This window comes from Pseudophryne corroboree, chromosome 1, assembly GCF_028390025.1.
Source record: "Pseudophryne corroboree isolate aPseCor3 chromosome 1, aPseCor3.hap2, whole genome shotgun sequence".
Lineage (NCBI taxonomy): Eukaryota > Metazoa > Chordata > Amphibia > Anura > Myobatrachidae > Pseudophryne > Pseudophryne corroboree.
Genome location: NC_086444.1, coordinates 885,444,730 through 885,456,771, shown reverse-complemented (window position 1 = coordinate 885,456,771; position 12,042 = coordinate 885,444,730). Strand labels below are relative to the sequence as shown.

The 12,042-nt window shown below is 43.1% G+C and overlaps 1 protein-coding gene across 5 annotated transcripts in view; it reads left to right on the top strand.

Moving 5' to 3' along the window:
- The window catches only part of RUFY3 (RUN and FYVE domain containing 3), a 282,769-nt gene extending 275,197 nt beyond the window's left edge, over positions 1 to 7,572 (top strand). For all 5 annotated transcript variants that reach the window (XM_063920120.1, XM_063920121.1, XM_063920122.1 and 2 more), the window contains 3 exons: positions 2,163 to 2,196; positions 3,806 to 3,880; positions 6,692 to 7,572. In XM_063920120.1, coding sequence (XP_063776190.1) covers positions 2,163 to 2,196; positions 3,806 to 3,880; positions 6,692 to 6,835 — 253 coding nt within the window. In that variant the 3' untranslated portion in view covers positions 6,836 to 7,572. The remainder of the gene's footprint in view (positions 1 to 2,162; positions 2,197 to 3,805; positions 3,881 to 6,691) is intronic.
- Positions 7,573 to 12,042: the final 4,470 nt, after the last annotated feature.

Sequence of the window (12,042 nt, the reverse complement as noted above, 5' to 3'; positions counted from 1 at the left end):
CATCCTTGATTTCCCAGCGCTTCTCAAATTAAACATGACCTCTCCTTCACGCCACGTATTCAAATATCTCTCTCACTTTTTTCCTGTTTCCACCTCCGTAACATATCTAGAATTAGACCTTTTCTCACCTTTAACGCTACAAAAAATGTAAAACATGCACTCATCCTCTCTGTAACAAACGTTTCTCTGGCATCTCCTTATCTTGCCTTTCCCTAATTCACTCTATTTTTAACACTGCTGCTCATCCAATTTCTGTATCTAGTCACTTTGCGCCAGCCTCACCCCTTTGCAAGGTACTTCACGCTCTGCCCCCTCCACTGGAGCCCTATCCTTCAACAAGTCAGACTTCTACCCAGGGGCGGATCCAGGAAAAAACGACAGGGGGGGCACCCTGTGCACGCCTTCGGCATGCGGTCCCATGAAGGTGCGCGTGGCCTCACAACAAGGGCAGTAGGAGGAGGGAAGGGGGGATATGGAGGGTAGGGCAGCAGTGTGGGGGGTCTCCTCCATATGGGAGGGCAGCAGTGGGAGGAGGGAAGGGGGATATGGAGGGTAGGGCAGCAGTGAGGGGGTCTTCTCCATATGGAAGGCCAATAGTGGGGGGGGGGGGTTATTCTACAGAGGGGAGGGAAGCACCAACTGGCTATATATACACACATTAATACAGTTACATACATACATTATGTGTGCTTAATTATAAAAACGTCCAGACTGACAGAAGTTGATCCAAGAGTTCAATAAAGACTATATTCCTCTGAGCTTAAATGCACCCAGCTAATTATATTCAAAAGTCACCAGTAATTATGTCCAAATATCTGTGTGTATAAGAATCAAACGGTCACAGGTAACTTAATCACTCTGGGGGAGATGTACTAAGCCTGAAAAGTGATAAATATCACTGTGATAAAGCACCAGCCAATAGGCTCCTAACTGCCATGTCACAGGCTGTGTTTGAAAAATGACAGTTAGGAGCCGATTGGCTGGTGCTTTATCACAGTGATATTTATCACTTTTCAAGCTTAATACATCTGTCCCTCTGTCCCTTATGCTTATAGTGAGGGACCTATTTATAGGTACGAGGAGTTTGTGCAGCCCGAGCGTCCCCGGGTATGCACAGTCTGCATAGCTGATATTCGTTACCTGCAGACCGGGACGGTATCCTGGAATCGGCTGGCGGCTTCTATCTGTGCGGCTGAATGTATTAGCACTGGTGGGAAGCTTCCGTCTGAGCCGCAAGCAGCTTCAACAGGCCGGTTGTCTCTCCTGATGCTCCCGTTCAAAATAGCCAAGCACTAAGCCGCTCCAGCCAGCAGAAATCTCTCCACCGCGGAACTGACACGATGGTGACTTAGCCCTTACGATCAGTGGCTAAAAGATGCCGGGTGTTTTGGATATGCCAGACAAGGATGCGTCCTCCTGTACCTCTCTCCTCTCAATGGTGGAATCGCCAGTCCGCTCTGCTCGCCTCCCACTGGCTCCCAGCTTCTAACACACTGGCCGCGGCTGCAGCGTACTGTAATGAGTCAGTCTGACTCATTAGTACTGCTGCCGTCGCCACTAGACCCTTTATCGCGGTGGGCGCCAGTGAACCGCACTGTCTGTGCCGCCGCTTCTTTTTTCAAGGGACTGTTGTTGGGTTTTTTTTTAAGTGCCAGACATGACAGGGGGGGCACGGGCCCGTGTGCCCCCCCCCCTGGATCCGCCACTGCTTCTACCATTCTCATCAGATTCAAACCTGAGCTGAAACTATACATTTTCTACGAATCCTACAGCCTATTCTTGTAATTCTCCACTTTCCTCCCCACCCTTGACATGCTGCTCTTCACAGTTCACTTTCACATTTTTTACCACACCACTGGCTGGTCGATGTGTCTGTCCAGACTCATTGGGCGCTGAAATGCATTCCCCTCCCTGCTTGCCCTAGTCTTGACCCTTGTCCTCATCCTAACTAGTCTGTTTCATATCTGTATTGTTCCAAAAATATGTACATTTATATTTTGTGTACTTATGATATGTTTACGTTACACTTTTTACAAACAGTCCATTTACAATGCTATAGAGCCTTAAAAATAAGATAATTATCTCGTTTTTTTTATTCATTAACTATTTCTATTTAGTTTTTAATTTTAAGAATCATGTTGTCATTTTATTCTGTTTTCTAGTTCACTGTCTTCTTCTGTTAACCACGAAATTGAGGTTTGTATACAATCGGATGATTTCTTCTCTCTATAGTGTATATATGGACAAAATATTTTTGATTTTTGTGTTAAAATACGGCATACAGTGGTGGGAAAAAAATGTATTGATTTTTTCTGTTTTTGTGTATTTGTTACACCTGTTTCAGATCTTCAAACAAAATTGAACCTGAGTAACCTCAATGTCCAGTTTTGAAATGATCATTTAATTTAATGAATGAACAAAGTTATCCATCACCAGCTGACCCTGTGTGAAATACTAATTGCCCTCTTAGTAATGCTGGGCATTCCTGTCCACATCAGCCCGATCAGCTGATAATTATCTGATTGTGCTGATAATTGAACTGTGTATTGCAATGACGGATCACTAATTCTTGGTCTGTCGGACATACTGAAATCTTCCAGCATGTCCAATAGATCTGATAGTTGATCTGCCGTATCTGATAGTGTATGCTCTGCTGCGGCCAACAGCCCAACAGTTCCCCTGTTCCTTTGTAGGGCAGGAATGGGGTAATGTCTCCTCCCCAGTTGAGGAACGTAGATATCGTGGCCATAAACTGTGCGCTATCTCACAGTGTAAGGCCATGACATTTGATGGGTTTCAGCTTGTCAGATAAAATGTCATTTGGTCTGACAGATATTTTATCTGACAGTGTATGTCCAGCTTTACTAATTCAACCAGTAAACTACATGGAATTGATGAGTAGGTTCCATTGGACTAGATACAATCAGGCTTGATTACTACCAGGCACTAGAACCTTTTCAGCAATGTAAAGTTGGTTAAAACGTCTAAATAAGTAGCACAGTATGCTGAGATTAAAAGAAATTCCAGAAGAGATGCAATAGAAAATTATTGAACTATATAAGTCTGCAAAAGGTTACAAAGCTACTTCTAAAGCTGGGTTCACCCTGGAGTGACTTGACAGCGGACCCGTCGTCGCCCCGACAGAGCGACCAATTCAGGTGAGCATATACATTTACAGATCGAACACTTGATATGTCAGATCACAGATGAGCAGGCATTTCAATTTGCCCACCCATCTGTGACACGAGTTCCTGTAGCCAGTGTGTGGGCAGTCGGCGAGCAGATGCGCTGCTGTATCTGCAGATATATTGGGAATTGGCTCGGCTGCAGGGCCAATGCAATGTGTGTGGACACACTCACCGAACCTATCACAATATATTTGCCGATATATAGCGCCCATAATGTATCCAGCTTAAGTTTCTGTGACTTACACTCATACAGTGGTGAATCTTACCAGGAGTTCCTCCAAACGAGCATAGATAACTCATCCAGGAAGTCACAAAAGAACCCAGGTGCTACATCTATGGAACTGTAGGTCTTGCTCGCCTCAGTTAATGTCAGCGTATATGATTCCACCATAAGAAAGAGACTGGTAACAAAGAGGAACACAAAGGCTTGTCTCATTATTATTTTTCCTTCAATAAATTAAATGATCATTTAATAAATCGTATTTCGCATTTACTCAGGTTGCCTTTGCTTTTCACACCACTGTACATTCACTACCAATTTCTCCTCCTCCTCACTTAGCTGTAGTGAATAATATAACGTGACAAATTTGATAATTAATACTTATCTTCTATTGCAGGATCAAGAGAGTGAAAAGAAGATACTTCAAATGTGCCAGCTGTGTCGGGAGGAATCCAGTATATTGCTTACTAAGGTAGCCACTTCCTGCTAAAAATGGAGCAATAAGTTGCCTCAGAAAGGGCTTTTAGTCATTTTCCTCATTGTGTTTATAGAAAAATATAGACTAGGACATGGCACAAACACGGCCTGACTGGTCATCTGACACTTATGGCAAATGACAGAAGCGCTGATGGGTCGGTCTTGGTGCACAGAGCAGCCCTGCCTCCTGGCACTCTGCTTGACTTCCTGACATACAGAGAGACTAGGCTTCCGTGACTGTTATTGCATAATGCATGCCCAAGCATAATCAGCTGCATGTTACATATGAACTGTAAATGTAACATTGCTGACACTCATTAGCATTGGTGTATATCTGTCCTTGATAGATTTTTGGTACAAACTTTGGTAATAAGATCTTTGTATTGAATCTGAGACATCACAGCTATGGGCACAACTAACTTATCAATATCCCTTTTAGAAAGGGGTTTGCTACATAGGGGTCTATTCAATGCATGTTGGATCCTCCCCGATGGAGAGGATCCGACTGTGTAGTATTCAATTAGCGGGCATTTCAGACAGGTTTTGCCCGTTTCCGACAATGCTGATCCGACTTTTTTTAAAGTCGGATCAGCATTGTCGAAAACGGGCCAAAAAAACGAATCCACCAATCCACGTGTTTTCCGACAAGTCGGAAAAATGGCAGCTCCATTGAATAGGTCCAAAAAAAGTCGGAAACTTCCGACTTGACGGCAATTCAGGCTTCAATTGAACAGACCCCTTAATAAAACAGTCAATCACGGCAAAAAAAAAATGTTTTTTCATTTATATAATGTTTGGCTACAGACAGCAGTTACTTATTACAACTCTAATTATAAACAGGTAACTGGTTAACTTAGTTTAATATAAATGTTTATTGTCTAGTGTAGTTTTATTTTCATTTTACTTTTGCACATTTTTTATGTTTCGCGGTCATTAGTGGTTAAACTATAAGGCTAGAGCCAATAATTTTCCTGCTAATATTTTTATTACTATTGACCTGAAATGCCCAATAGTGAATATTCCCTGTTTTTGGAGTCAAATATTGAGATGTTAAATTGGCAAGATTATGTTTAAGCGGAGTACACTATATTATTTATTGTGCAATTTTAGTACTTTCGACCAATCTGGGTGACCATTGCATAGTGTGTACACACAATCTATCGTTTATATACATCGTTAATCACATCGTCCCATCTGATGAGTAGCAGATGCAACAAATTATGTTGTTCAATAATCTGACACATTGGGGTAAATTTACTAAGGTGGTAGTTTTTTTTTTTAGAACTGGTAATGTTGCCCATAGAAACCAGTTAGATTCTACTTAACATTTATCTTACTGCTTCTAGAAGACAATAGATAAAATCTAATTGGTTGCTATGGGCAACATCACCAGTTCTAAAAAAAACGTTCACCTTCGTAAATTTACCCCATTCGGTGAGATGCAGCAAGCTGATAAATGCGGGCAGACATCTGTAAATGCAGTTTCCAGAGGTTTTGCCAGGTACCGCATATGCACCAAGACCCAGAATATGATAGATTCTGGAGCTTCTATCGCACTGCCTCTTCTGAGGGGGATCCAACCAGATCCCTCCCAGCAACCCCCCCTGGCATGTGCGTCACTAGACGCATGCGCAGACGGACTCCAGGGTCATAAACCCAGAAGTCCACACATTGCAAAGGACAGCTGCATCCGCAAGAGCTGTCTTTCGTGATTTATTTATTTTGTGCATACGGCATTAGTAAAAGCCGCTATGCATGTGGAGAGTGGTGGCGATGATTGGAATCCTGGCGGTCTGAATATCGATGGTCAAAATACAGACGCCAGAATCCTGACCGCCAGAATGCTGGCAGTGCCGCCACAGCTATTCCCACTCCTGGGTGTCCTCATTTATTATTACCATTCTAAATTCCAAGTCCAAACCCACTGCTGTGTAGTGATATACAAACCTATAGGTCTTATCAATCAACCTTGGTTCCTAATACTTTGAACGTGTCTACATAGAAATTATTCCTTTACGAAATGCCATTTGTCTCATTTCCTACATTCAATTGAATGGGGTTTTTTTTCTTTTGGAATTTAGTTAAGTTTTTTATTAAGTTTGTTTGGAATATTCTTGTGTTGAATTATTTGATAATCATCATGTCAGCAGCCGTGTTTTATTGTTAAAATATTTAACTATAGATCCATGACTACATAATGTAATCACTACAGTGACCGCTCCACCCTTTCCTATTGATCAGTTCCAGTTAAGTCATGCAATATTGGGGTGTTGAGTAGAGGTTTGGGAAAGTAATAACAAGAATGACAAATCTATTTTTTTCACATTAGGGTCATTTTCAAATCAAATAGTTACTATAATTACAGTTTTGACTCTTTAGTAATGGTTGGTGATGGTGACAACATCTGTGTCTTCCACATCTATAGGGTTATAAAGTATAATTTACATACCACTAGCATTTATAGCATGCATGAATTTTTAGTGTCTCAGTCATGGGCCATTTGCAACAACATGTTAGCACCTACATACAGTATGTGTAAGAGCTTGTTCAGGATTTTTCAAACGCAGTCCTTAAGGCACACTACCAGTCCAGGTTTTCACAATATTCATGCTTGTGCACAGATGGTATGATCATACAGACCGAAGTACTCATTGTCACTTGTGCTTAAGCATGGATAAACCTGGTAGTGTGCCTTGATGATTGCTTTTAGGAATCACTGATTTAGTTGATGAAATATGTGATCCAATAAATGTGGTTATTGCATCATGGCATTTGTTTCTCACCTGTCATTATTGCTGTATTTCAGAACGAGTGCAAGAATTGTGGTGGGATATTTTGCTCCACATGTTCATCCAATGAGATTCCACTTCCTTCTTCCATTAATCCTGAGCGAGTCTGTAACCTCTGTCACAAGAAACTGATACAGCAATATTGTAGCAGTCCATCGTAAACACCAATGTATAGATCATGGACAATACAGTGTGTGCAATATATGGAATAGACACTAATCAGCACACCACAGCCATCCACATTTATCAACCATCTAGAAATGGATTTTCAGTGTTTTTCGGAAGAGCCAATGACTATTTATCTGTAAACCTGAAAATGTGTGCATTCTTAATGACAAAATCTACCTTTAACAATCTCCCTGTATTATAACAAGGAGCTCTGTCACAGATGGGTGGGTGTACCAGTTTGTAAAACTTTTTGGCATTTTTTTAAACTAAGGTGGAGATTCAGTTATAATAAATCACAGGTTATGGGCCCTACACACTTGGCGATCCGCCGCCGAGCTGCCCAACGGCGGCTACGGCCAACCCGGCAGCGGGGGGGGGGGGGGGGGTTTAGTTTCTTCACTCCTCCCGTCACCTGGCTCCATAGCAGTGCATGCTAATATGGACGAGATTGTCCATATTGGCCTGCATGCATAAGCGACCCGGCACCAACGATTAATGAGTGCATCGTTAATCGTTGGTGCCTACACACTGCACGATATGAGAACATTCATATAGTGCAGTGAGATCTGTAAGTGTGTAGGGCCCATTATTCAGGAAGGAAAATAAGGGAAGTTTTCCTTTTGATTACCCGCAATGTGAGCAGCGACTTTGCGCTTTGTTGTAACCCACACTTTTTGTTGTTTTTGACATAGCACCTTCCTTTCATTAAACATATTGCTGTTTAAATGTTTCATGGATAAAATCCTAATTAATTGTAAATTATAGTTGGAATGCCATATGATTGAGAATGACTGCAAAATCTATGTAAAGGATTCCACAAAGGTTGATCATTTTTCCTTGGCTCTTCTGCACAGAGACAGCTGTGTGGAATTCATTTACAGTATCTGTAAAGTATTTTAAATCTACACACTGAAATTGGATGGCTCTGTCCAGACCTCATATCTTCTTTTTCAGGTGTTAGGAGGGTATATTTGACATCAGTTAGGAAATACTGTAAGTAGGGTTTCTGTGTTACAGTTTAGAACCCAAAGAAACTAGTCAGGGATTTGGATTCATTTAAATTATTTATCAGATTAGTCGTGAATTTGCAGGGTTTTCTTTCCTGTAAACATACTGTAGTATAGCAAAGCATGCGCTAGAATATGTGATATTGGCTTTTTAAAAAATATTGTGCTCTCTTCATTTGGCAAATTTTAATCCTTTGCTGGTAATGATAAAACTGACAGTTATGATTTACAGTAACAAATACAAAACGATATGTTTCTTACTTCAGCCACAACCTTGTAATTGCACTTTGAGACACAGTTCCTAGCTCAGTATAATGTTTTGGTTTTTGTTAGCAGGGTTGCCCCCTATTAGAGCACCAAATTATTATGCACCACTTTAGACTAGGGCAAGTAGTAATCCTTTGTTGAGTAATGTGCTTTCCATGGGCAGAACAAAATTTTGGGGTAGATTTACTAAAGATTCTAAAATTAAAAGTGGTGGCGATGTTGCCCATAGCAACCTGTCAGATAGCTACCTTTTCTCAAATTATGGAATCTGATTAGTTGCTATGGGCACCACCAATTGTCTATTTTTAAGAAGTTTTAGTACATTTACCTCAGTCAGTAATTTGTCCTGTTAGAAAAAAATAAATTAAATATAAATATATTTAGGCTGTACTATTGGTATTGATGCTCTAAATACAGAAAGCAAAGGTTACATTAGCTTGTCTTATTTCCCCAATATTCCAGTGGTTTTCAAACTCTGTCCTCAGGATCCCAAACAGTTCATGTTTTCCAGGTCACCTAGCTGTATGACCAACTGACACATTTTAAAGATCCATAGATGACCTGAAAAACGTGAACTGTCTGTTATATTCAATGACATATACAATAAAATTGGATGATAATATGGTCAGCAGTAGTTATATTGCAAGTATTCAATATAGGATTATAAATTTCTGAATTCGTTAAATTATGTATTACACTTCCTCCTCATAAAAAAAAAATACTTTTAGATCAGGGGCAGGTGACATGTGGCACTATACATCCCACTATGCCATGCCAAGGTTTTAATAGCAAAACTGTGGTAGGACCAGCTGGTGTGTGTAATACCACAAGGTCCCTACCCTTATTCTAGATTGTTTTTTTCTTAAATTAGACTAAAGCAGCCCCCCCTAGTGACTGATTGTACGGACTGTCAAAACAGAGTTAGGAGGTACATTATATTTGTACCTGTGACCTAAAAATAAGCGTTTAATACCTACTGGTAATTCCTTTTCTCTGACGTCCTAGTGGATGCTGGGAACTCCGTAAGGACCATGGGAATAGCGGCTCCGCAGGAGACTGGGCACAAAAGTAAAGCTTTAGGACTACCTGGTGTGCACTGGCTCCTCCCCCTATGACCCTCCTCCAAGCCTCAGTTAGATTTTTGTGCCCGGCCGAGAAGGGTGCATTCTAGGAGGCTCTCCTGAGTTTCTTAGAAAAAGTTTAGTTTTAGGTTTTTTATTTTCAGTGAGACCTGCTGGCAACAGGCTCACTGCATCGAGGGACTAAGGGGAGAAGAAGCGAACCTGCCTGCTTGCAGCCAGCTTGGGCTTCTTGGCTACTGGACACCATTAGCTCCAGAGGGACCGAACACAGGCCCAGCCTCGGAGTCCGGTCCCAGAGCCGCGCCGCTGGCCCCCTTACAGAGCCAGAAGCAAGAAGAGGTCCGGAAAATCGGCGGCAGAAGACATCAGTCTTCACCAAGGTAGCGCACAGCACTGCAGCTGTGCGCCATTGCTCCTCAGGCACACTTCACACTCCGGTCACTGAGGGTGCAGGGCGCTGGGGGGGGGGGGGCGGCGGCGCCCTGAGCAGCAATAAAAACACCTTGGCTGGCGAAAATACATCACATATAACCCCCAGGGCTATATGGATGTATTTTAACCCATGCCAGAATCCATAAAAATGCGGGAGAAAAGTCCGCGAAAAAAGGGGCGGAGCCTATCTCCTCAGCACACTGGCGCCATTTTTCCTCACAGCTCCGTTGGAGGGAAGCTCCCTGGCTCTCCCCTGCAGTTACTACACTACAGAAAGGGTTAAAAAAGAGAGGGGGGCACTAATTAGGCGCAGTATTAATAAAACAGCAGCTATAAGGGGAAAAACACTTCTATAAGGTTATCCCTGTATATATATAGCGCTCTGGTGTGTGCTGGCATACTCTCCCTCTGTCTCCCCAAAGGGCTAGTGGGGTCCTGTCCTCTATCAGAGCATTCCCTGTGTGTGTGCTGTGTGTCGGTACGATTGTGTCGACATGTATGAGGAGGAAAATGGTGTGGAGGCGGAGCAATTGCCTGTAATGGAGTTGTCACCCCCTAGGGAGTCGACACCTGAGTGGCTGAGCTTATGGAAGGAATTACGTGACAAAAATGATGACATGAGACAGCCGGCTACTCAGCTTGTGCCTGTCCAGGCGTCTCAAAAGCCATCAGGGGCTCTAAAACGCCCGTTACCTCAGATGGCAGATACAGACGCCGACACGGATACTGACTCCAGTGTCGACGATGAAGAGACGAATGTGTAGGGCCACACGTTACATGATTGAGGCTATGAAAAAATGTTTTACATATTTCTGATAATACAAGTACCACTAAAAAGGGTATTATGTTTGGTGAGAAAAAACTGCCTGTAGTTTTTCCTGCATCTGAGGAATTAAATGAAGTGTGTGATGAAGCGTGGGTTTCCCCCGATAAAAAACTGATAATTCCTAAAAGGTTATTAGCATCATACCCCTTCCCGCCAGAGGATAGGGCACGTTGGGAAACACCCCCTAGGGTGGATAAAGCGCTCACACGTTTGTCTAAACAGGTGGCACTACCGTCTCCTGATACGGCCGCCCTTAAGGAACCTGCTGACAGAAAGCAGGAGAATATCCTAAAATGTATATACACTCACACGGGGGTTATACTGCGACCAGCAATCGCCTCAGCCTGGATGTGCAGTGCTGGGGTGGCGGGGTCGGATTCCCTGACTGAAAATATTGATACCCTAGATAGGGACAGTATATTACTGACTATAGAGCATTTAAAAGATGCATTTCTATATATGCGTGATGCACAGAGGGATATTTGCCGACTGGCATCAAGAGTAAGTGCGTTGTCCATTTCTGCCAGAAGAGGGTTATGGACGAGGCAGTGGTCAGGTGATGCTGACTCCAAAAGGCATATGGAAGTATTGCCTTATAAAATCTCAGGGGTACAAATTGGAATTCGAGACGTCTCCCCCTCGCTGTTTCCTAAAGTCTGCTTTACCGACGTCTCCCTCCGACAGGGAGGCGGTATTGGAAGCCATTCACAAGCTGTATTCCCAGCAGGTGATAATCAAGGTACCCCTCCTGCAACAGGGAAGGGGTATTATTCCACGCTGTTTGTGGTACCGAAGCCGGACGGCTCGGTGAGACCTATTTTAAATCTGAAATCCTTGAACACTTACATACAAAGGTTCAAATTCAAGATGGAGTCACTCAGAGCGGTGATTGCGAACCTGGAAGAAGGGGATTATATGGTGTCTTTGGACATCAAGGATGCTTACCTCCATGTCCCAATTTACCCTTCTCACCAAGGGTACCTCAGGTTTGTGGTACAGAACTGTCACTATCAGTTTCAGACGCTGCCGTTTGGTTTGTCCACGGCAACCCGGGTCTTTACCAAGGTAATGGCCGAAATGATGATACTCCTTCGAAGGAAGGGAGTTTTATTTATCCCTTACTTGGACGATCTCCTGATAAGGGCAAGATCCAGGGAACAGTTGGTAGTCGGGGTAGCACTATCTCAAGTAGTGTTGCGGCAGCACGGTTGGATTCTCAATATTCCAAAGTCGCAGCTGATCCCGACGACACGTCTTCTATTCCTAGGAATGATCCTGGACACAGTCCAGAAAAAGGTGTTTCTCCCGGAGGAGAAAGCCAGGGAGTTATCCGAACTAATCAGAAACCTCCTAAAACCAGGCCAAGTGTCAGTGCATCTATGCACAAGGGGTCCTGGGAAAAATGGTGGCTTCCTACGAAGCAATTCCATTCGGCAGATTCCACGCAAGAACTTTTTAGTGGGACCTGCTAGAAAAATGGTCCGGATCGCATCTTCAGATGCATCAGCGGATAACCCTGTCACCAAGGACAAGGGTGTCTCTCCTGTGGTGGTTGCAGAGTGCTCATCTTCTAGAGGGCCGCAGAT